This window comes from Rhyacophila brunnea, unplaced genomic scaffold (genome assembly GCF_057557595.1).
Source record: "Rhyacophila brunnea isolate RB1 unplaced genomic scaffold, BYU_Rbru_1.0 scaffold_21, whole genome shotgun sequence".
Taxonomy (NCBI): domain Eukaryota; kingdom Metazoa; phylum Arthropoda; class Insecta; order Trichoptera; family Rhyacophilidae; genus Rhyacophila; species Rhyacophila brunnea.
The window spans coordinates 32,272,683-32,295,030 of record NW_028232871.1 but is presented as its reverse complement, the minus strand read 5'-3'; the positions used below and the strand labels follow the sequence as shown (position 1 = coordinate 32,295,030).

Genomic DNA, 22,348 nt, shown 5'->3' with positions numbered 1-22,348 from the left:
TTCATTATAATCAAGAGAAGGATGAAATTATTGTTTATGTTGAGACGACAGATCATAGTAATTTGGTTCCCTGATTATTAATTTTAATCCGAGATGCGGATCCACATCCAAAAGCCTGTTCCTTTTTTTGAATGTCTACAAAATGCTGAAAAAGCAACTTCACATATTATATATTATGAAGTTGGAAAAGGCAAGATGTATTTCAGGACTTTTTTGGTTAAAACTGGATACACATGTTGCATTTGCAACCAGAATGATGTTAATGTATACTACTACTAAAGTATGTTTATTTTTCAAGAATCCGTCTGAAGCTAATTCCAACAATTGCTCTTCTTCCGCATGCGACAAACCTTCTAGCATGGATGTGGTATTAAGACGATACTTCAGTGAAACGGCAAATAATTTTCAACTATAGGCGCGACGAAATTTTGAACTCGCTGGCAGTCGGAGAGCGAACGACGAGGTGTGAATACGTCAATTTGTTTCGTGATGGCGACGGGGGTATTAAATCTTAAATCGTGTAAAGATAACTAAAAACGTTACCCATTTACTTGAAAAATGAATATATTATTATTGTTACTAATAGAACAATAAACAAAACAATCCGCGCATCGCCTAGCCACGATCTTTTTAGACCATGCCTCAACTGAGGTATAACCTTAATGCTTATTGCACAAGACGCTGCCAAAGCCCGGTGCAGCGCGTACCCCCACAAAACTCTTCCCGTACCTCAAGGGGTGCGCGTACCACACTTTGGGAAACACTGCTGTAGATCAACGTTTCCCGATTAGTTTTGGTCTCAGAACCCTTTTATATTATATTTTATACAACATGACGTAAGTCTTTAAATAAACATTATGTCCTTTAGTCGTATCCATGGCCCCCACATCCTGAACCGGGCCTCCAGGCTAGTATCTTTGGAGGGCCCCCCTACTTATCACTAAGGAAGGCAGTGTGACGCTCTACAGTAGCGTTTTCTAAATGGTATACACGATAAAATTAATGTGTAGATATATTATGTTTTGTATGTTTTAATACGTCCATTTGAATTATGGAGTTGCCGACTATCGATACACAATTAAAATTTTTATCGTAGAACCAGATAATTTTAAACAATAACATTATTTAACCAAAATTTGTGATGTGTGTTTATCTCACTTATCTGGTCGACTCACTTCGCCGGGCCTCTCCTGAGCCCGGGCCCCCAGGCTAGAACCCTGTCAGCTTCCCCCCCTTGTGGGGGCCATGGTCGTATCACACAAAGAAAAATTTACTGTGAATCTTCTTTATTAAAAATACGTGTTGGAAAAGTCTTAACATAATATTTGATAATGTGATTTTACACTGAATATTGTGGTAAATATATCTATTGAAAATACCTATAACAATCATACCTATCATACCTATAATAATCACCTACGTCGGCAATTATCGACTCGAAAATCAGTTGTCGCCTGCCAAAAACTCACACATTTTGTCACCTTTAACGTATCGCAACCAAGATGTTATCATTATCAGTCCCAAATTGTTTTTAACCAGCGTTGTTTAATCTTTTCAGGCCCCGAAGGCGTTCCGGCTCGAGCATCGTAGTGGTGGGTGGCGACGAGCCCCCGAAGCTGCGCCTGCCTGACGGCGACTTCCCGCAGCATCCAACCCTCGCCGCGAGTGGCTCCGGGCCCCCAACCACGCCCGCCCATGCGGCGCAGACGCCCGCCCACCTCGACATGTTCATGATGTTCCCTGGTACGTTTATTAACATTGTCACTATTTAATTGGTCGCCACTTTTAGGCCAATTTCATCGCATTCAGAAAATTTGCGGCGTAAATTTTTTACTTGCTACAATTTTTAATATTGCCTCTACGTGCTCATCTCTCCCGTGGGAAGGTACCTTAACTTAAAGTCACTTAAATTCAGTCAGCATATTTGAGTGCATGGCGACCTCAGTCTTGGGTAACTGCTCCTGAGACATTCCCTGTCATAAAAAAACATTATGCTTCACATCCAAATGCAGGGCCTCGTGATGCGGTGTTGTTTGGTGGGGCCATTAACTTCAATACATGCTTATTTTTAGAATTTATTATAAATAGATTACACAAGAGAATGAGACATTAATGCAAAGGATTTAATTAATATATACGCCCAAAATTAAAAACTCTTGTTCTACATTCAAATACATAGATCATTCAAACCTAATTAGGTATTAACGATTTTTACTTTGGTTTTCATATTATTGTTATGTTAAGTTAGGTTGGTACACATATACGCCGATATTGTCGGTAATAACGAATTAACTCAGTAGGTACCTAATCAACCCTGCACAGTAGAACCAGTGTGTTTTAATCCCAAAAAACACTTTCGGGAAAACGTAATTTAAGATTTTTCAGTCACTTAAAATATCTATGGAGTAACGGATTTTGGGTTCCTAATATTAATATACCTACCTGCTCCAAAAGTGTGTTGACTCTGAAAGATAATAATTATACTTCAGGTACACAATGAGTACCTATTTTTAAAAGAAATCAGACTTAGGACACACTAACCTAACAATAAAGTCGAAATAATAGCAAATAATTAGTAATACATTATCGGATAATATTTGTTAATGACAATGAAAACTATTTGACTGATTTATTTAAATGCTTATATGCATTGACCACCCCTATTTCGCGATGAACGGGTGGCAACGTGTTCTCATATGAAGACAAGGATGTCGGATTCGAATCTCCGATTTACAAAATTTGTTTTATAATATGATCTGAATGTAAATTAATAGTTTGAGCAAGAGGCCATTTCTTGTAAAATCTCTTACGAAACCTCTTTGTTCACATAAAATTGTAGAGTTAATGAAAAAACTATATAGATCGACGAGATGCCACGGACTTGCAAATGATGCAATTGAGGTTTTTGTATGCAACACGAGTGCAACAACTGACGGGTGTGGCACATATCTATTACCATTTGAGGTCACGCGTAATGAACTCGCAAATACCATTAAGCTACATTATTTATTAGAAAGATGAATATTAAAACACTGAATGGAATATAATAATTGGTTCATGATTGCTATCTGATGAATTAGAATGAAAGGAAATTCAAAATATTAAACATTGATTAAAACTCATTCTTGTGGAATAGTTAATTAATATTTAATTACCACAATTAAATAACATGCTAATTATATCTAATGGCCTTCTAATGTCGATATGGCAGCCGTATCGTCAGCACTGTACCTATGAGTTTAACTAGAAATACTACATCAATACTTAAGAAGATAAAAGGCGTCGAAATAATAATAGGTACCTACTACACACTCGAGACTGACTAAACCCACAGTACACAGCAGTGGCGAATGATGGAGGTAGGCTTTACCCCATTCGCTGCGGACCTTTTAATTAATATTTAATTACCACATTTAAATAACATGCTAATTATATCTAATGGCCACCTGATGGGCAACGCATCAGTTGCTTTGGACGCAGTGAATGGGTTGATCCGTCATAAATAGTGCACACTAAACTTTGTCAGTCATATGCATGGCCCCCACAAAAGGGGGGCTGACAGGGCTCTAGCCTAGGGGCCCAGCGTAACGGGTCGACCAGATAAATGTGATAAAACACATCTTAAATTTGCTCTAATAGTTAAAAAAATCGGAGTTGTTGCCATTTTAAAATATATGGCTGTTGTGACGTATTGAGTAATACTCGACAAGTCCATAATTCGTTGTGTTAAAAATCGCAAAATTACACTGAATTTTATTTGACCTCGAACACCATTTGAAAAACAACACTGTAGAGCGTCAGACTGCCTTTAACCATAGCGATAGGTAGGGGGGCCCGCACAAGATCCTGGCCTGGGGGCCCGCTTCAAGATGTGGGGGCCATGGTCATATGTATTTGGTTTCATTGAAATAAGACTACAATTTATAGATGGTGTTGGTTAGTTTTTCAAATTCAATTAAATCCTGCGAAAACCAAGCTATAATAGATAATAGTAAAAAATACTCGTCTATCCATAAAATATCTAAAGTTATCCGGTTAAACCACATATATTTTTGGTTTAGGCAGGGTTTAATTGATTTTTTTTTTAAATTGACCAATACCATTTGTAAATTATAGTCTTAGTTCAATAAAAACAAATACGTAGGTACGAGGGTGGGTCAATAAGTCCTTAGAAAAGCCGACAGGTGGCGCGACTAGTACTGTAAGCGGTTTGTTTTCATGCAGCGGCACTACCAATTCAGTATGCTGCGAAGTTTCAATCAGATTGGTCGGGTTGTTGTGTGTTTCTCGTACATTTAAAAAAAAAATTTGCTTGTGGAAAATGGAAAATGGAGAAAATTGAGTTTTGAGCTGTTATTAAACATTTTAATATAAAAGGGTTAACAGCAAACGAAATAAAAAATGAGTTGGATTTAGTTCACGGCATATCTGCTCCTTCACTTGCAACTATTTATAACTGGTTTGAATTTAAACGTGGTCGTACATCAACAAAGGATGAACCACGCTCAGGACGTCCTGTAGAGGTGACTACACCAGAAATGATCAATAAAATCCACGATATGGTGTTAAGTGACCGAAGATTAAAGTTGAGTGAGATAATTGAGGTTACAGGGATCTCAAAAGGTAGCGTCATTTCTATTTTACATGACAAATTGGGCATGAAAAATATTTCTGCAAGATGGGTGCCGCGTTTGCTCACAGTCGACAATAAACGCAATAGGGTGGTGGCCTCTAAAGCCCTGTTGTCGCTCATGCAACGCAATCCGGATGAATTTTTTCGTCGCTTTGTGACTGTAGATGAAACATGGATACACCACTATACTCCCGAGACGAAAGAACAGTCAAAGCAGTGGATTGCGAAGGCAAACCATGTCCAAAGAAGGCGAAAACCGTAAAATCAGCTGGTAAGGTTATGGCTACTGTATTTTGGGATGCACGTGAAATTATTTTCGTTGACTATTTGGAAAAAGGAAAAACAATAACAGGGGATTATTATGCATCTTTACTGGACCAGCTAAAAAACAAAATTGAAGAAAAACGGCCTCATTTAAACAGGAAAAAAATCCTCTTTCATCAGGACAATGCCCGTGTTCACACATGTTTACGATCAATGGCTAAAATTGAAGAATTGAAGTTCGAATTGGTCGACCACCCACCGTATTCGCCAGATTTAGCCCCCAGTGACTTTTTCCTTTTCCCAAACTTAAAAAAATGGCTAAGTGGACAACGTTTTTTTTCAAATGAAGAAGTCATCGATCGGACAAATGCTTATTTTGAGGACCTTCCGAAAACTTATTTTTCTGACGGTTTAAAAAAAATTGAGAAACGTCTAACCAAGTGTATTGAGCTCCAAGGAGATTATGTTGAGAAATAAAAAAAAAATACAAAAATAAAAACTGTTTTAATGCTTTTTTCTAAGGCATTATTGACCCACCCTCGTATATATGACCAACAAATTTTAATGTGCACTATTTATGGCGGATCTTAACAGCATACCTCCACCCTACGCTACTGGTACATAGTAACGTCAGGTACATAACGCAAGGAAATTTATCCTTAAATATAAATACATTGCCTAGTATAAACCAAAATAATTAATAATATTTTTAATTTATTTAAACAAAATGATTTTTTTAATACATAAACCAACCATTCTTATTTCCTCATAGTGCGATGCAAATAGTTTTTATGTTTATTTATTTTAATCTGAGCTCTGGTCAAGTGAAAACTGGGTCAAAATTCCGTCGGAAATTTAATGGGAAAGTAGGTATAGGTATAATACAGGGTTATCAAATAAGATATAATAAATATTCACTAAACTTTCAATAATTTGATTTATTGAGCTGTATGGCATGTTGCACCATCTTGTTGGAACCACACATCGTCCAGATCAAAATCATTTAATTCATGTCATAAAAAATCAATAATTATATTTCTGTAGCGTTCTCCGTTGACAGAAACTGCATTGTCATTTTCGATTTCAAAAAAATACGGGCCAATTACACCTCCAAACCATAAACCACATCAACAGGTTTTCTTTAGGTACCTACTTCAATATGCCATTTACGAAACCATTTAACCAAAAATTAACTTTATCACTAAAGATGATTTTTCATGAAATAATGATTGACAGAATCAAGTTGTTTCAAGCGCAATCAGCAAAATTTTGACGCACCAAATGGTCATTCGGTTTAAGTTATTATATTAACTGTATTTTATACGCCTTAAATGCATATCTTAATGAAGAATATTCCATGTAGTCAGTAGTGCCATAAGAAAGTCCAAGTTCTTGAGAATGACATGTAATTGATAGTTCTGGATTTTCATACACACTGATTGACAGCATCGATATTTTCAGCAGTATGTTTACGTTTTGACGGGTTGGATTCTTAACATCACAAAAATTATTATTTGACTCGATTTTTCCAATTAAATTACGAATAGTAAGCTGTGTATGTCGATTATTTTGCCCATAAATTTCTCCTAATGCACGAAATGTAGCCTGAATAGATTCATTACTGTTGCAATAAATTTTATCAAATTGTATACGTTGTACAATTGTGTATCTTTCTATGATGATTTACCAAAAAATACTGGACATAAATGTCAATTCAAATTTTAAAAAAATGGGTCCTATAACGTATTAAAAATCTATAATACTAATTTGAAAACTATTTATTACCCTCGTGAAGTTAATGTGGGGATAGTTAAAATAACAATTGTTTAATAATGAAATGTCAGAAAGCTAGTTTATCCTTCCGATGTGAAATCGATAGCATGCCTCTGGTGAAGTCTGAAACGTAATCAACAGACAGGATTTATGGTTTGTCAATTGCACGTCCGCTAATCAACTTTCTGTCATGAGCTGCGACGTCATATTAAGATACATTTCTATATTTGCTTCACTCATAATACGTTGCATGTTGATTTTATAATGACTTGCCTAGCGTAGACCATCTTATTACATCTGATATTAATTTCATTGTAATACATTCCATATATATGTTACGCCGAATGTGCGAAATTGACTATTACATGAAATGGGCAAAATTTTACCTATATCACGAAAAATGCAAGCCCGTTGCCTTATTCATGAATTAGACGAAATATCTGCCGAGTGCGTAAATTCGGCAGTAATTTTTCTGCCTAGTTCATGCATTTGGCAAATTTTTGCAACTAATCTAAATGTGTCAAGTGCTCATGCATTGGTCAAAATATATGGTCGCGCTCCGGTGGTGTTTTTTGCAACTAATCAAACTAACCAAATGTGTCAAATGTCATTTATTATATAAAAACATACCAATCAATAACTACAATGACGTTCATATCCATTTACTATCCCCAAAAAAAATCCAGAACTATAATATGATCGCGGAAGAATTTTATTAAAAGGTATTTTCGCGATTTGATTCGTGCTTGGGTATCAATCGTGCAATGGTCGATTGTTTGTTTGTGATTGTATGATTTGATAGTTTGTTGACACTTGTTAGCTAACAAAAACAAAATGGACAATCAGTTAAATTCAGAATTACAAAACCTAACCTAACCTAACCTAATAATGTTATATTATGTCCAATTTTAACTAATAAAACCATTCGTATTAAATTTACTTTTTCTACTGTCATGTTGACAGTTTAAGAATTCCATACCCTGGCGAATTCACGCACTCGGCAGATAAATTACCTAATTCATGAATAAGGCAACGGGCTTGGCTATTACATGAATTAGCCAAAATTCCCACTTCATGTAATAGTCAATTTCGCACATTCGGCGTAACATATTATACTCATATATTTATATTCAATACGCCCGCAGGGAATAACATAATTATAGACCCCTCCAAACCAACCCACCCCGCACTACATCCACTCTTAAATGAGGCGTATCGCGAGTAGGGAATCCAATCCCGAGCCAAAATTCTGATCCCGGGATTTCGGGATTACAATTTGACAATCCCGGGATCCCGGGACTGGTCCCGGGATTGGCATTTTTTCCATTGTTAATACAAAATTTTCATATTTACAAATAACATTGATAAAATCGGTCAAAAATAAATCTAGTATAATTTATACTACGAGTATTTAAGACATTTATTGTTAATATTGTATACGTTCAATTTTGGAAATACACAAGTTTAACGGAGTTAATAATATTGTAATATAAATAATAATGTGAATTTAATAGGAGATTGCTGTTTCTGATAGTAAAGACATAATGAATGGATTAGCGACATATACTATAGTAAAGCAAATAATCATGGCGTACTTATGGCCTTTCCGCTTCATAAATCTAATTAGTCAGCCAAATATGAAACTGCCGTAAAACGTATGATATCATGGTGGAATTACTTTGTTAAAAGTGCGAAGCATTGTTTTTTCCAATCTTTCCATTTTTAATAATTTATGTGAAAAAATAAAATGAATCGGCAACTTACACATGGGTATAAATCAATCTTCATTTAAACTCAGTTTATTTCTAATGTAGTTATTATTAAAAATAGTATTATTAATTTTAATAAAAGTATTTTTTCTGTTATATTTTCGCTTTTATTTTATTTTCCGTAAAAATTGATAAAAAAAATCAATCCCGAAATCCCGGGATTATGTTTATCAATCCCGGGATTCATAGGTATCGAAAATAGCTCGGGATCCCGGGATCCCGGGATTGGAATCCCTAATCGCGAGGCTCTGCCTATGTTAAGAGGTGCCCAAGATCCACACTAATACCTCTATGATCCACACCGATTTGTAGAGTTAAGGCAAAGAGTGTAATGACTCCCTATATCTTCTCTTTTCACTGACGTTTTGCTTAAAATATAGGCTCTGATTCAGCATTCTTCTAATCGAAAGTACTTACATCGCACCCAATTTGTCTCGCTCGGATCCCCCATCTACTCTTTATTGTTTCGACATAAATATCACTTTTTATTAAATAATTTTCAACAGCTATTATCGTGAAAATGTATCTAAAAGTCTGTCCATACACTAGTTGACAATATCATGAAAATCACAAACAGCTTGGCACGTTTATTGAATCTCTTAAAAAAGTAATCAAAATGAAGCTGTAATTAGCGCAATAACCCATCAAAACAATTTAATATTGCAAAAATAATTATGGCAATTATTATAATAAATATTTAATGAGTTGTCAAGCTTTTCTTTCTGTGTACACGGCTTAATATTAAGGCTATACCTCAGCACAGGTATGGTCTAAAAAGATCGTGACTAGACGCGAGCCGAACGAAATATAATTTGTCATTAACATTCAACATGCGTCCTTTTTATGTTATGTTTATATTCGTAATAATAATAGTGTATTCATTGACACGTTTTTTAGTCATCTTTACACGATTTAAGAATATATTCCTCCGACGCCATCACAAAACAAATTGACGCGCAAACAGGTCGACTATCGCTCTCCGAATGGCAACGCGGCCTAAATTTTGTTCCACATTCAGTTGAAAATTATTTTCCGTTTCACTTATGTACGCTCTTAATATTTTTAATAAGCAGTATTGTAAATTTATAGAGAACAAGAAAATTTCCAACCCTTATTCAATTTTTGCAACAATGTAAGTTACTGCTATCCATTTTACGAGTGTAGCACTGTTATTCACCCCCTTGGGTTCCCTATTTGGATAATATTTGCAATACCCTAATTGGGTTATTTATTATTAAATTGGTGCTTTTTGCTGTGTGTTGAATTTTTTTCTCGTGAATATTTGCTCAAATTTATCTCATCGTGGTAATATTCTTTCAAGAGAGTTGATAGCAAGTATTATGTATTTCTATTTTTAGAATTTTATTTAAATATTTGAAATTCAATTGCTCGCAATTTTGTGCCTAATCTTATGATGTTATCTTCTATCATGTAACGTAAATATGTACATATTATTATGTAATGTCATTATACATATAATATATAAGTTTTTTCAATTGCGTAAGTACACTGCAATATAGTCAAGGTTTGATATAATAAGACGATGCTATCGTGTGAATGCCAAGACTTGATAGACAGTTGAGGTCAAAATATTATCAAAATTCTAACAGTGATACAGGTTTGTTAACTAAATATATACGTATCTCAGTAAAACCTCGCGTAGATACAGTGCATTGGTGTGAAAATAATATTATCAAGGCTTCAAAAATACAGCCAGCTTTTAAAATTGACTGAAATTTGAGCATGGATTCAATAACACATTCCAGTCGATATTATTAACACTAATAACAATGACTCATTGATAACAACGGATTATCGTCCTAATGATGGTTTTATAGCCCTAAACAATATCAATATTCACTAATCATTCAAAGCTATAAGATTAACGACCCATAAAAATAATTTAAAGAAATATTAAATTTTTGCGTCCAACATTAAATATGATATTTTGAATATAGTTGCACAACATTCTATATCCTATTTTGAACATTCCAATCAAATTTCAATTGATTATTATAACATGTTATATTATTATAAAATTGACTTTTCGGCGCCGGGACCACTGGGCGCTACGCATTCGAATGAAATTCGAAAATAAATAGTCGTTTATGAATAATTATAAGTACTCTTAAAATATAGAAGTATTTAATACTTATATATAATTATTTAATACTTGGTGAGAATTTAAATATGCACACGTAAATAATGATTTAATTGTGCATATATGTACGTTGCAACGAGAAGAGACTTCTTTTAATTCTATATAAAGCGTCAGGCATAATAATTCTCAATCCGCAATAAAAAATATTATGTTAAGAGAAAAGTATGTGTCGGTCTGGTTAGGGTTAGGCAAGCGAGCAATATTTTTATAACACATACCTACACACAGATGTCGTTGGAAAATTATATCATTTTTGTAGAATAAAATAATATAATTAAAATTTATTTTTCTTAAGAAGGTAGGCTTTAAATTAAATAATAGCCTAGTATGGAGTCTTCGCCACTGGTATGCAGATTGCTGCATTAAAATTATGACCAATTTAAAGCCTAGTCCAGACCAAAGACATCTTTAAATAAGCAATGTTTTCCATATGTGGTAGAATATATTGTTCATTTCACGGAGAGAAATGTTCGTCAACATCTTTGATAAAATTTTGTATACAATGCTCGTGTGTTCATCGAGTCGATCTTGGTCTGGACTAGCCATCATCAATATTATTACTTTTCGTTATTCTAATAATCTAATGCGATGGGTAGCTTGTTACAGACAGCACCAAACGATATTTCGATTTAACACGACATCAAATTTACTGTGCAAAAATATTATATATTATACGTGTGATTTCATAAATCAACCATTCAAAAACTTTCTTAATATGTTGGTGTGATCATTTTCAATGTGAGGTAATCTAATTTTTGTGCAACAAGTGTGAAAACTATGTTTACTTTTGTGATCTTGATCAAATATTGTATGCATTTAAATGCAACCCTAACAAAGGTCGAAAACCCATATGTTTTAATTAGCTTCACGATGTGCCCAAGTCATTTAATTGCTCTGCTTATGAAGTGTTACAGACATCAATATGTGATGAGTTTGTTAACTGAAAACTAATAGTTGTCTATGACTTATTTCAGGCCCACACCGAGAGATGGCGGTCGACGTCCCCGACTCATTCATCGCGAGCAACAAGACTCCACCTCGTTACCCGCCTCCCCGCCCGCCGCAGGTAGGCGCCCACTCCAAACTTAACCCGCCAAAACCCCCTCACGCCGAACCCCTCAATTCCAAGCCGCCCAACTCCAAACCCCCGCACGCACTCACAAGGCAGTCGGCCTTCGAGAACCTCTCCGACAGAGAAGACAACTCCAAGAATCTTGACCACAAGAGAAATTTCAAACAAGACATCGAAGTGGAAGTAGTCATAACGGACTCTGACGTAATAAAAACAGTAAAAAGCGAAGATTTTGGAAATTCTGGTCCAACCAGTGGATCAAATTCTAGCTCTAGTTTTGGAAGTAAAAAGAGTTCTAGAGGTAGCGGAGGAAACTCTAACACTACCCAGAGTATACGTTCAGCTTCTAGCAGTGCTAAAGACAAGTCTTCTCTAGGAGACGATCTTGCTATTATTACAGCTGGTAAAAACATCATGTCGTACGATGGGTTACGGGATGACAGCGCTGTCAAATTGTACATAAGTGACGAGAAGAATCCATTCTCGAAGATTTTGTTCACAGATTCTGTTGCCTTCTCGGCTAGGAACGAGTCCGTGATGATTCCGATCGTTCCGAGTTTCCCCAAGGACGAAGACTCTCCTCTTCCAGCTTATTCTCCGCTGTCGGGGAACGGGAGCGATAAGCTCGACGGATTCCACATGGACGGTGTGGCGAGATATAGTCATAGGGAGATGGCGGTAGACGTACCGGATGGATTTGTTCAAATTGTGAAATCGACGCCTAAGTATCCCGGTTTTGAAAAGAAACACGCTGTAATATTGCAGGTAACACGCAATCACATGCTTTCACAGTGCACGTGACTACTAACTAACAGCACGAAAATGGATGGACTGGGAACAAAAAAATCTTCTCTATATTATTTCTTATGATTTTCGGTAGTTTGGGAACTCATTCAATTATTGAAAATACATCATTTTCAAAAATCTCAGAAACATACATCTAGTAAGTAAAGTAAAATCTAGTAGTGGTATTCTAACTCACATTCTTTTTATTATTATCGTTATTCAATACCGGTGGCGAGGGGTGGAGGTTGGCTGTTAAGATTCGACATAAATAATGCATACTAAACTTTGTCAGTCATACTTATTTGTTTTCATTGAACTAAGAATACAATTTGCAGATGGTGTCGGTAGTTTTTAAAACTTTGATTAAACTCTGCCTAAACCAAACCATAATAGTTTGTTTAGGTATGCTATGGGCTATCGGACAAAAATAGTTAACTCTTTTTCAGTCATACTTATTTGTTTTTGTTAAATTAAGAATATATAATTATTACAGATGGTGTAGTGTTAGTTTTTTGAAATTTGCCTAACTAAACCATAATCGAAAAAAATATTTTATAGATAAACGAATATTTTTTGACTATTATCTACTATGGCTTGGATTAGGCAGGGCTAATTTAATTTAAAAAAACTATCAAACACTTTCTAAACATTGTAGTCTTCAATGAAAACAAATATGTACGTTTGACTGACAAAGTTTAGTGTGCATTATTTAGCCTTCCTCCACCCTTCGCCACTGTTCAATACTGAATACACGCAAGATTTGAGAATGCTATATTCTCATTATTAAAAATAGGTACCCGCCAATGACATTATTAACCAACATACATTTAGTTAATACCAGTTTACGATATGGTGTTATAAATTTATTTCGGGTACCAGGTATAGATACCAGGTATCTTCATTTTTTCTTTCGATATGACGACCCTACCTCTCATCACCTATAATCATATTAGTAATATCATTACCCATTTTACCTAATTTAAAAAAACTGGTATCCCTCTGTCGGCTAGAATACTTTGTATAACATACTTCATAAATTTAATTTGTACAAGTAATAGACGGCTCGGTAGGTTGACAATGAAAGATTTAAGTTTGAATCTCACTCGAACCGACTTTTTTTCAAGGATTTTTTTTTCAAATAGGTAGTAATGTATTTTTTTATCACTCTCCTGGCGGCGACTATTATCTATTAAGCTACCGATCCAACCGTCTATACTGCTCAAAATTTCTAATAACTACGCTATGTGAGGTGTTTCGAATTTCGTTAAGAAATGCAGCAATGATACTAGGAACGTGGTATACCTACCTACAAGTGGAAATTGCTAATACATTATTAATTATACTGTTTTTTTATTCATCACTGAATTTACACAAGATTTAAGAATGTAGCATTCTTTTTTATTGAAGATACATAACAATAACTTAATTAAAATGTATCATAAGTGCAAATTTGTGTAAATCCTGACGCCATCTATGAATCAAAGTTACAACCTAAAATTCGATTGCCATGATTACTGAGTGCATTAAAAAACACATCAGATGCAGAAGTTGTTGAGAAATATGGGGAAGTTTTTGTTTAATTGGGAAAATATTCACACCAGATTTTATTAAGGACTTTTCTAATACGAATTATTATGTTTCTGAGGCGGTTCTAATGTTATATACTTTCCATTATCATTCAAATTGGGGCACTTCCTTGGTTGCACTGGATAAGGTATTCAATCATTTGTGTATCTGGAGATGATGGGTTAACAGCACATCATGAATAAGTCCACATGCGATGGTTTTGAGATAATTGCTGCTTTGTTGAAAATGATTACAATTAAATACTTACCTGGATAGAATAATATTAATTGCTTTTTAAGTGTACCTGATAAAAAATGATTTTTCTGACTAATACAAAAGTTTAGTCGAAAAATTGATTTCAAACGATCTTATTCATGATGTACACTGAATAAATTGTTTTTTTTTTCAAATCATAAAACAAATTTTTATAAACAATAAAATCTTTTCAAGAGATTCAGTGTTTATCCTGTGTGGTTTCACTGATATTCACTCATGATATGACTTATATTCATAATTATTAATTAACGAAGTAGATACTAAAATTTTACTTTTGAGTTTATAATAAAATTATTAATATACTTACCTAAACATTTTCAAAGTAATAGCAGTTTGGAATTGTCTTGTCTCGTGGTCCAGATAACTCAGTTGAATTAAAAAAAATGGACTTATTTATGATATGCTTTAGTCCTCTCATTAGGTTTCTGTCTTGGCGTAAACGTGTATCTTCCAGCACATTAAAAACATTCATATTAAAAGTAATATTAATTTCATCTATAACGTTCATACGCTTTAATATTATAGATTTTGGCGGGTATTTGGAGAGATTACAATAATTTATAAAGTATTATTCGGTATTTAAAAAAATAAGTAACTATTACGTTTTGATTATTCTTGAATGATACACGTTTTCTTCGAGATGGCAACAAAAATGAGTGAATTGCTGTATTTTGGTGGCAAAATTGAAGGATGCTATTTTAAAACTTACTAAAAAGAGAAGTACATAGTTTCTAACATTTTGTAAGGAATTTTATTATTGTAATTACAATTTACATGGTTATGGAGTTGTGTTGAATTATTAATATTATTTTATTCATCTCATATTACTAATTGTTAGAGTGAACTGAAAATAATATACCTACTAATAACTTTTCCATTGGTTCACGTATCGAAAACATAGTATTTCAAGTTTTAAATCTAAAAAATTATAAAAGTTTATTGACTAATGTAAAAAAATAGGAAATAATATTTTAATCACCATAGTATTACAATATTTTTATATTTTTAAAAACAGGCACTACGTTATCATTGTCAGAAATGCATTTGAAATAAATAAATTTTCACAATATTAACATTAAGAAATAAACAATTAATATTTTTTTTTGGTTTTTTATTAATAGGTACTTCAGCCTTATGGATAATCGATATTTAATTAAAAAAATAAAATTGGTGTCTGCTTTTTATCTCTTGCATGGGTATTCGCGTATTTTCAATTAAAATGAAAAAAAACATTCCAACTCTTCACTAATAAACACAATTAATTGGTGAGCTTTTAATGCAATAACATTTAAAACCGGAATACAAACATAAAATGTATATAAGTGGGCACCTTACAGAAGAAATATTTTTCAAGAAAAAAACTACTTCAAATTTTCTTATTTAAAATATATTCCCTAACTAATAATCCAATGTCCCATCATTCTTTTCCCAGTGTAGTAGTCAGTATGTAAGTAATCATGTTTTCGGTACTTGTGTATTACACCGATTCCCGAATCATGACTTTAAACAAAGTCCTGAAACACCCACGCATAGGTACTGTAATGTAAGAAGTACTCATTACTATGATAACGTCGCTGTGTTCTAGATTTTTGTTTGTTTTTTAATATTCAAATAATCACATTAAATTACAGGTAACTCGATTTAATACACAAATACCATATTTTTGCTATTTACTATGTATATTACAATAATTAATCAGTAGTTATTTTTTTAATTTTTATTTGTGCACACGGTGTCACATAATTAATGTTCTCGGTATTTGAATCTAAGTCTTCTCTTTTATGTATTTATAAAACATTCAAAATATCGCATCTATAATAAAATACCAATGATTTTGATAAAATAACTTAGTACGGGGACTTAAAAAAAATACTGAAGAAAAGATCTCGCGTCATTTATATGACACCGTGTTTATATTGTATTGGATTCTAAAGAAATTTCAATATCTACCTAATCAAAGTAATCAAAAATAGTTTCTGCAGTTATGTGAATAAGTACTTGCATACTAATAATACTCCCTTAATTTTATTGTACCCATTATCCAAATGTCAAACTATATTCTTAGTAGTCATAATAAAATTATTCAATGAAAAATAGAAAGAGCATAAGAAACTAGAAATATTGATTTCCATAAAATACAGTATTTTAAGATAAATTGATATACTTAGTGTTTATTTATTTTTTTTAACTCCGGGGAAGAATACAAATTATAATTAAACTTATTGATATAAAATATCATAATATTTTTGCAGAGTTTGGGCTAATGCTGATAACGTTTTTTATTGAAAATTTATATTGTATCCAAAATGTTTTCATACCCCTCGAACTGAGTTAATTATATCTAATTCAGACCAACAATCATTATATTCTAACTGTTGACAATAATTTACATACATATTATATTTGGATTTTTTTTATATTATACAAATGACCATGTTTTTTCGTATTTCGTATATACGGATAAAAGTGTGGCCATATTTAAAAAAAAAACTATTTCATCGTAACTTCCACTTGGACTGCCCAAATAACATTTAATTTTGTAAGTATCAATATTTGCAGATGTACATGTGTGTTGAGCTTCATTTGTGTAGCCGCAAAAGTTTACAAACTACAGCAAAATTTTATATGTGTGTATGTTGGTCTGAAGTAAACATACAATTATTATTGATTGCGAGAAACTAAACATTATTGTCTTACCACATAAACACAATTATTATCTTTTGCCCAAAGATGAGTGTATACTTTTATTATTGAAAAAAACTCACTATCTAATACCAACTATCCTATCCGTCTTCCCCAATCCAGAACTCGAGTGGCGCCGGAGCCAACGGCGGAACTCCCGCACACATCCACGGCCATGCGCAGCCTCAAGTTCCACCCGGTGGAACAGTTCCATCGCTTACCTCGTCCGTGGTGTCGTCGGGGTCTGTCGGCAAACCGGTCCCGCCTCCTAGAGATCATCTGAGAATCGAGAGGGATGGGCGGCTGGTCAACAGAGCACCAGCACCTTTGCCGCCTGCGAGGCCTCAGCCAGCAGCGCCTCCGACCAGAGACCAGCTGGATAGCATCAGAAAGTTCCAGGTAAAAAATTACATATTTACCTCTGTTTAGATATTAGTATTTTCTGTGACGATAAGTAAGTGTTGAGTTCTTCAGGTACAAAGTTCTTGTCTGGCGTTTCCATTAGATTTAAATACATTATAACGTTTTTTGATTAGATTATAAATTAAACATTTATGAAAGAAATGGAATTTATTAGTTTTGTTTCATTTTCCATATTAATAATCGTAAGTTTTTTGGTAGCGCGCACAGATGGTGCTCTATTCATTTATTTTCTATATCCAAGACACAAACCAATTTTCCACCGGTCATGTTATAAAAGTAAAAATAAACCTCTAAGGTAGTGTAGTTAAAATATAAATTATTATTTTATTAGTAGTACGTCTGGGGAACAATAAAATTATTACTAATCATCCAATCGTTCACAAATGTTAGAATAAAAAAACTGAAAAAATAAAATCAAAATAGTGCACAATAAACAGTTATAATAGCAGCAATAAGCAATTTGTAAGATATCCCGATTTATTTATATTTCTGGCTTCAAAACCAGTCTTCAAACCGACCATAAAGTAACAAATTTTTAAAAACTAAAACTAAATATATGCAAATCGTAAGAAAGACAGAAAGAATGGGCAACTATTCCTCACGCAATGTCGCCTCGTTTATTATTAAGACATATACCGTGGCATATATAACGTTATAACCTTTTCAAAGTTATGCTGGAATCATCCTAGGAGAGATTCCTATTCTGTCAAGTCTGTTAAGTCTTCGAGACCTTCCTACTCACTGTGAAATACAGCAATTTTGTTCCACGTATAATTGTGAGACTCAATGGCTGACCAAGGAATCGGAATTTTGCATTTTATATATAAGTAAATTGATTTCGTAAATAGTTTATGATACCTACTCGTAAATTAAAAGGCAAACAAATTAAAACAAAGTGAATTGAGATAATATAACCTGTTTTCTCTAGTAAATATTGCTCATTTAGCACCTGATTTCACTGTTTACCATTTATTATACCATATTGACAAAATTCATATTTTCTCACACTTGGATCGCTTGATTTTTATTACTGTCCTACATCTATGATAGTGATTAACGCGGTGACAAATCATTTATTTTTACACTCATTCTTGATAATTGTATGAGATTCTCCATTAATTCCAACTCAACAACACGTTTAGTACTATTCAATACAATTATTAAGCCATTATATTTAGTGGGATTTATAATACGAGTAGCACACAAATTATAAATAAAAAATATATAAATAAGAAAAGTGTTTATGCGTAAATAATTACACTACCTCTGATTTTATACTTAAGACAACTGTATTTAATAGTCTTACAATGGAGAATCTTTAATGTTTTAGGTACTTCACTAGACTATTTGTTGTCATTATACTATATGACCAACTGAGAAAACCTAATTTATCTAATATTCAAAAAAAGTATGTGTGAGTATAAATTCAGATTCATACCAAAACTTGTAAACCATACATTTTAAGATTTCTTCTGTGTGTAGCTTATACGAAATCTGTCATCCACCAATAGTTACGTCAGAAAATCAAAACTATCGATTGGTTATCTCACTAAGGTGAGCGATTGAAAATAACAACGTCATTTTATTATTAACCAGAGAATAAAGACGTCATCAGATCAACGCTTATTCATTATTTGAATTAAGTATAAAATATATTCACTCATTTTATGTTATATTATCAGTTTTCAGACTGTTGTGTGTTTCTGTATAATTTTTCTTCTCTTTCTTTCCTATACGTTTTGGTCTCGTTATAGATGTCATTTTCAACCATAGAGCATTCAACAGATAATGTTGTAAACTGTTAAGGAGAGAATAATATTAATTGAAATAAAACACAATAAGCTAATATTTTATTCCACATAGTTATTCCACATAGAGAGAGTTCCACATCAGAACCGGTTATTTAAAATAGTTATTAGAATTTTATTTAATTAGTGTCCATTTATCTTCAATAAATAATTTTGACGTTAAAATTTATTAGTTTAAATACCTGTAGTGTTGTATATTTTATAGCAATTGGCGATTTCGCAACAAATTAATATTTTGATCCAAAAAAATAATAAAACATATATTATTCAGTTCTATAATCATGGCCCCCACAAAGGGGGGCTGACAAGGCTCTAGCCTGGGGGTCCGGGCTCAAGATGTGCCCGGCGTGGCGAGTCGACCAGATAAGTGATATAAACATACAACACAAATAAAATTCTCTCTAATAGTACCTAAACAAAAGTCGCCTGCGGAGCTATTTTTCTTCAATAATGTTATTATTTAAAATTACGTGGTTCTACGATACAATTTTTAATTGTGTATTGTTACCCGATAACTCCATAATTCAAAAAGATTTATTAAAATATACAAAAACACTAAATATACATATTAACTTTACCGCGTACACGATTTGGAAAACGCTACTGTAGAGCGTCACACTGCCTTTATCTTTAGCGATAGGTAGGGGTGACCGCCAAAGATCCTAGCCTGGGGGCCGACTTCAGGATGTGGGGCCCATGTCTATAATATATTGCAGTATTTTCAAACTTTTGGAGTTAACGACTCGCTTTAAAACTAATATGGAATTGTAAAATGAATATGTTTTGCTCGAAATTTAAATCGAAACACCGCGAGTTATCATCGTGTTCACTGATATTATAATATAGTTTTGATTTTTAGATGTTTTATGTAGGTACTTACTTTTAATATTGCGTTTTCTAACGTAACGAAAAATCTTTTTTATTACTGTCCAATGGTTTCTTAGCTCACCTAAATAATAAATAAACACCTAACCACTACGTGTATTTTTTTTTGGGATTTCATTGCGGATCAGATTCACTTTATTATTCACGACCACCGTTAAAATCTTCATGTGTATCGATAAGAACATAGCTAATAGTGCCGACAGGTAACACTCGCATAAATATTGTATGTATGTGTTTGTAGGAATTCACACACTTTCATAGTATTTAAAAGCACGTGTGTAACATATATAAGAGTGGATCAAAAGTATAAATTCTTGGAACGTGATCATTTAAATTCATATTTTCATATAAATATCTATTGATGGATTGAATGTAAAATATACACACGTAGATACTTCATTATCATTTTTTATTGTAATAATTATTTTGTATTGTCTTCTTCCTTGGCGATACATCCCAGGGTTGAAAAAAGCCTACTTCATAAGAACTCTCTAAAGTCTAATGTGACCCGCCAATCGACACAGAATATTATACCAATAGCTAAGTGCTGCATTGGGATACCTAATTCACAATTAATTTTTCTTTTGTAGTCCCCATTTTTTAACGTTGGTCCAAATTCTTTGCAATATTATTTATTACGTTAGGTTACGTTAGGTACAATGTTTCAAAGCCACAAGTTAGCTGTATCGTTATTATCGGCTTGGATATTATACAATCTGGATTGCGATCGAGTTAATTTATAATGCCTGCCATAGTCACCTGATTTTTCATTAATTTGTTACCTGAAAATAGTTATCTGAAAAGCTCGGCTGCTCTATACCTTTCCCTGCATTGTCAGCTGGAGTAATTCATACTACTCGTACGTATGAAGCCTTTCTGTAGTAATTATAAGTTCTCTTGCAATAACATACGCCAATACTGACAACCTTGAAAGCCTCCAGTCCAAGAATCTTCTGATGGTCCGTTCATCTAGTGTTAAGGTCCAAATAGGTATTATATGCCTCGATTGCAAAAGAGATGTTTATTTGTTTTCATTTGATTTGTATCATTTTAATTATGCTTTTGATCGCATGGTTGGTGTTACAGTCTTCTTGTGGACGACAACTGATGTATTTTACAATATTAATACATACAAAACATATAATAATATACTAATTTAAATGGGGATTTTATTTATAAATCTGTCTTAAAAGATAGCGAATCTCTAGCAGATGTTTTGATCGCATTCAAATGTCAAAATAAATCACACTGACGAAATGTATTTATTCGAAATTCAAATATCGAAAAATATTTTTGCCTGTATGGAAACATTAAAAAATAAATGCATCGAACGTATTATTTTTATCGCGTTTTTAACTTTCGTTCACAATATAGAGATTTTCATATAGGTAAGGTTTCACTTACGAGTATGTCACATGTTATGTCGTTACATTCGATTGTTTAAACTTAGAATGTTTTCAGTTTTGTATGAGAGCCTATACGGCGCGCACGCGTCTGCGCAAATACCGGTATAATAATTTATACATTTTGTTATTAAAAGTTTTCCATAAATATTTACGTGACATAATATCTATGGTATAAATTTAATTATCTATTGCTGTGTGAAGTGTTGTATCTATATTAATAAATCGTGAATATACACACAAATGAAATAAGGTTTTTAATCAAACAGTTTTGTGATTGTGGTTTGTTTATATATTTTAAATTAATTTGTTGATATAACATTTTTTTAAATTATTATCGTTAATAAAAAAATGAACGTGTTGTGTTGACAGTTTTTTTGCGTCAGTGTAAAATATTTTTGCAAGCTAGCAGAAAAAAGTGCGTGAGAATTTAATACATCGTGTGATTTTTGTTTGTTTTTAATTGTAGGTACATTAGATTAGTGATAATTACGTGACGTTAGAAATCCGATACAGCGGCAGATTATACTATAAACAATACCGTTGTTATGTATTGAACAATTCACAAGCTTATTCGAAAAACTATTACCCGCTCACAATATTTCTAGACATGTCAACATAAAAACAATAAATATGATGTTATATTGACCATTTTATTTCATTGAATATAACGTTAAAACAGTTTGGAGTGAGTCTTTTAGAATTTTGAATATTTCGATTTATCAATTACTCCACAGATTTTTCTTTTTATGCATTTCTCAATAATGCAGCCACATTAAAAAAGTAATAATATAAATACCCTACGGCAGACTATGTCAAACGCGTCAACTGTATTTTCTTTATATTA

At 33.1% G+C, this 22,348-nt stretch overlaps 1 protein-coding gene across 2 annotated transcripts in view; it reads left to right on the top strand.

Moving 5' to 3' along the window:
* The window catches only part of sdt (MAGUK p55 family member stardust), a 299,466-nt gene that overhangs the window by 209,787 nt on the left and 67,331 nt on the right, over positions 1-22,348 (top strand). For both annotated transcript variants that reach the window (XM_085948727.1, XM_085948728.1), the window contains 3 exons: positions 1,559-1,743; positions 11,575-12,437; positions 17,106-17,381. In XM_085948727.1, coding sequence (XP_085804853.1) covers positions 1,559-1,743; positions 11,575-12,437; positions 17,106-17,381 — 1,324 coding nt within the window. The remainder of the gene's footprint in view (positions 1-1,558; positions 1,744-11,574; positions 12,438-17,105; positions 17,382-22,348) is intronic.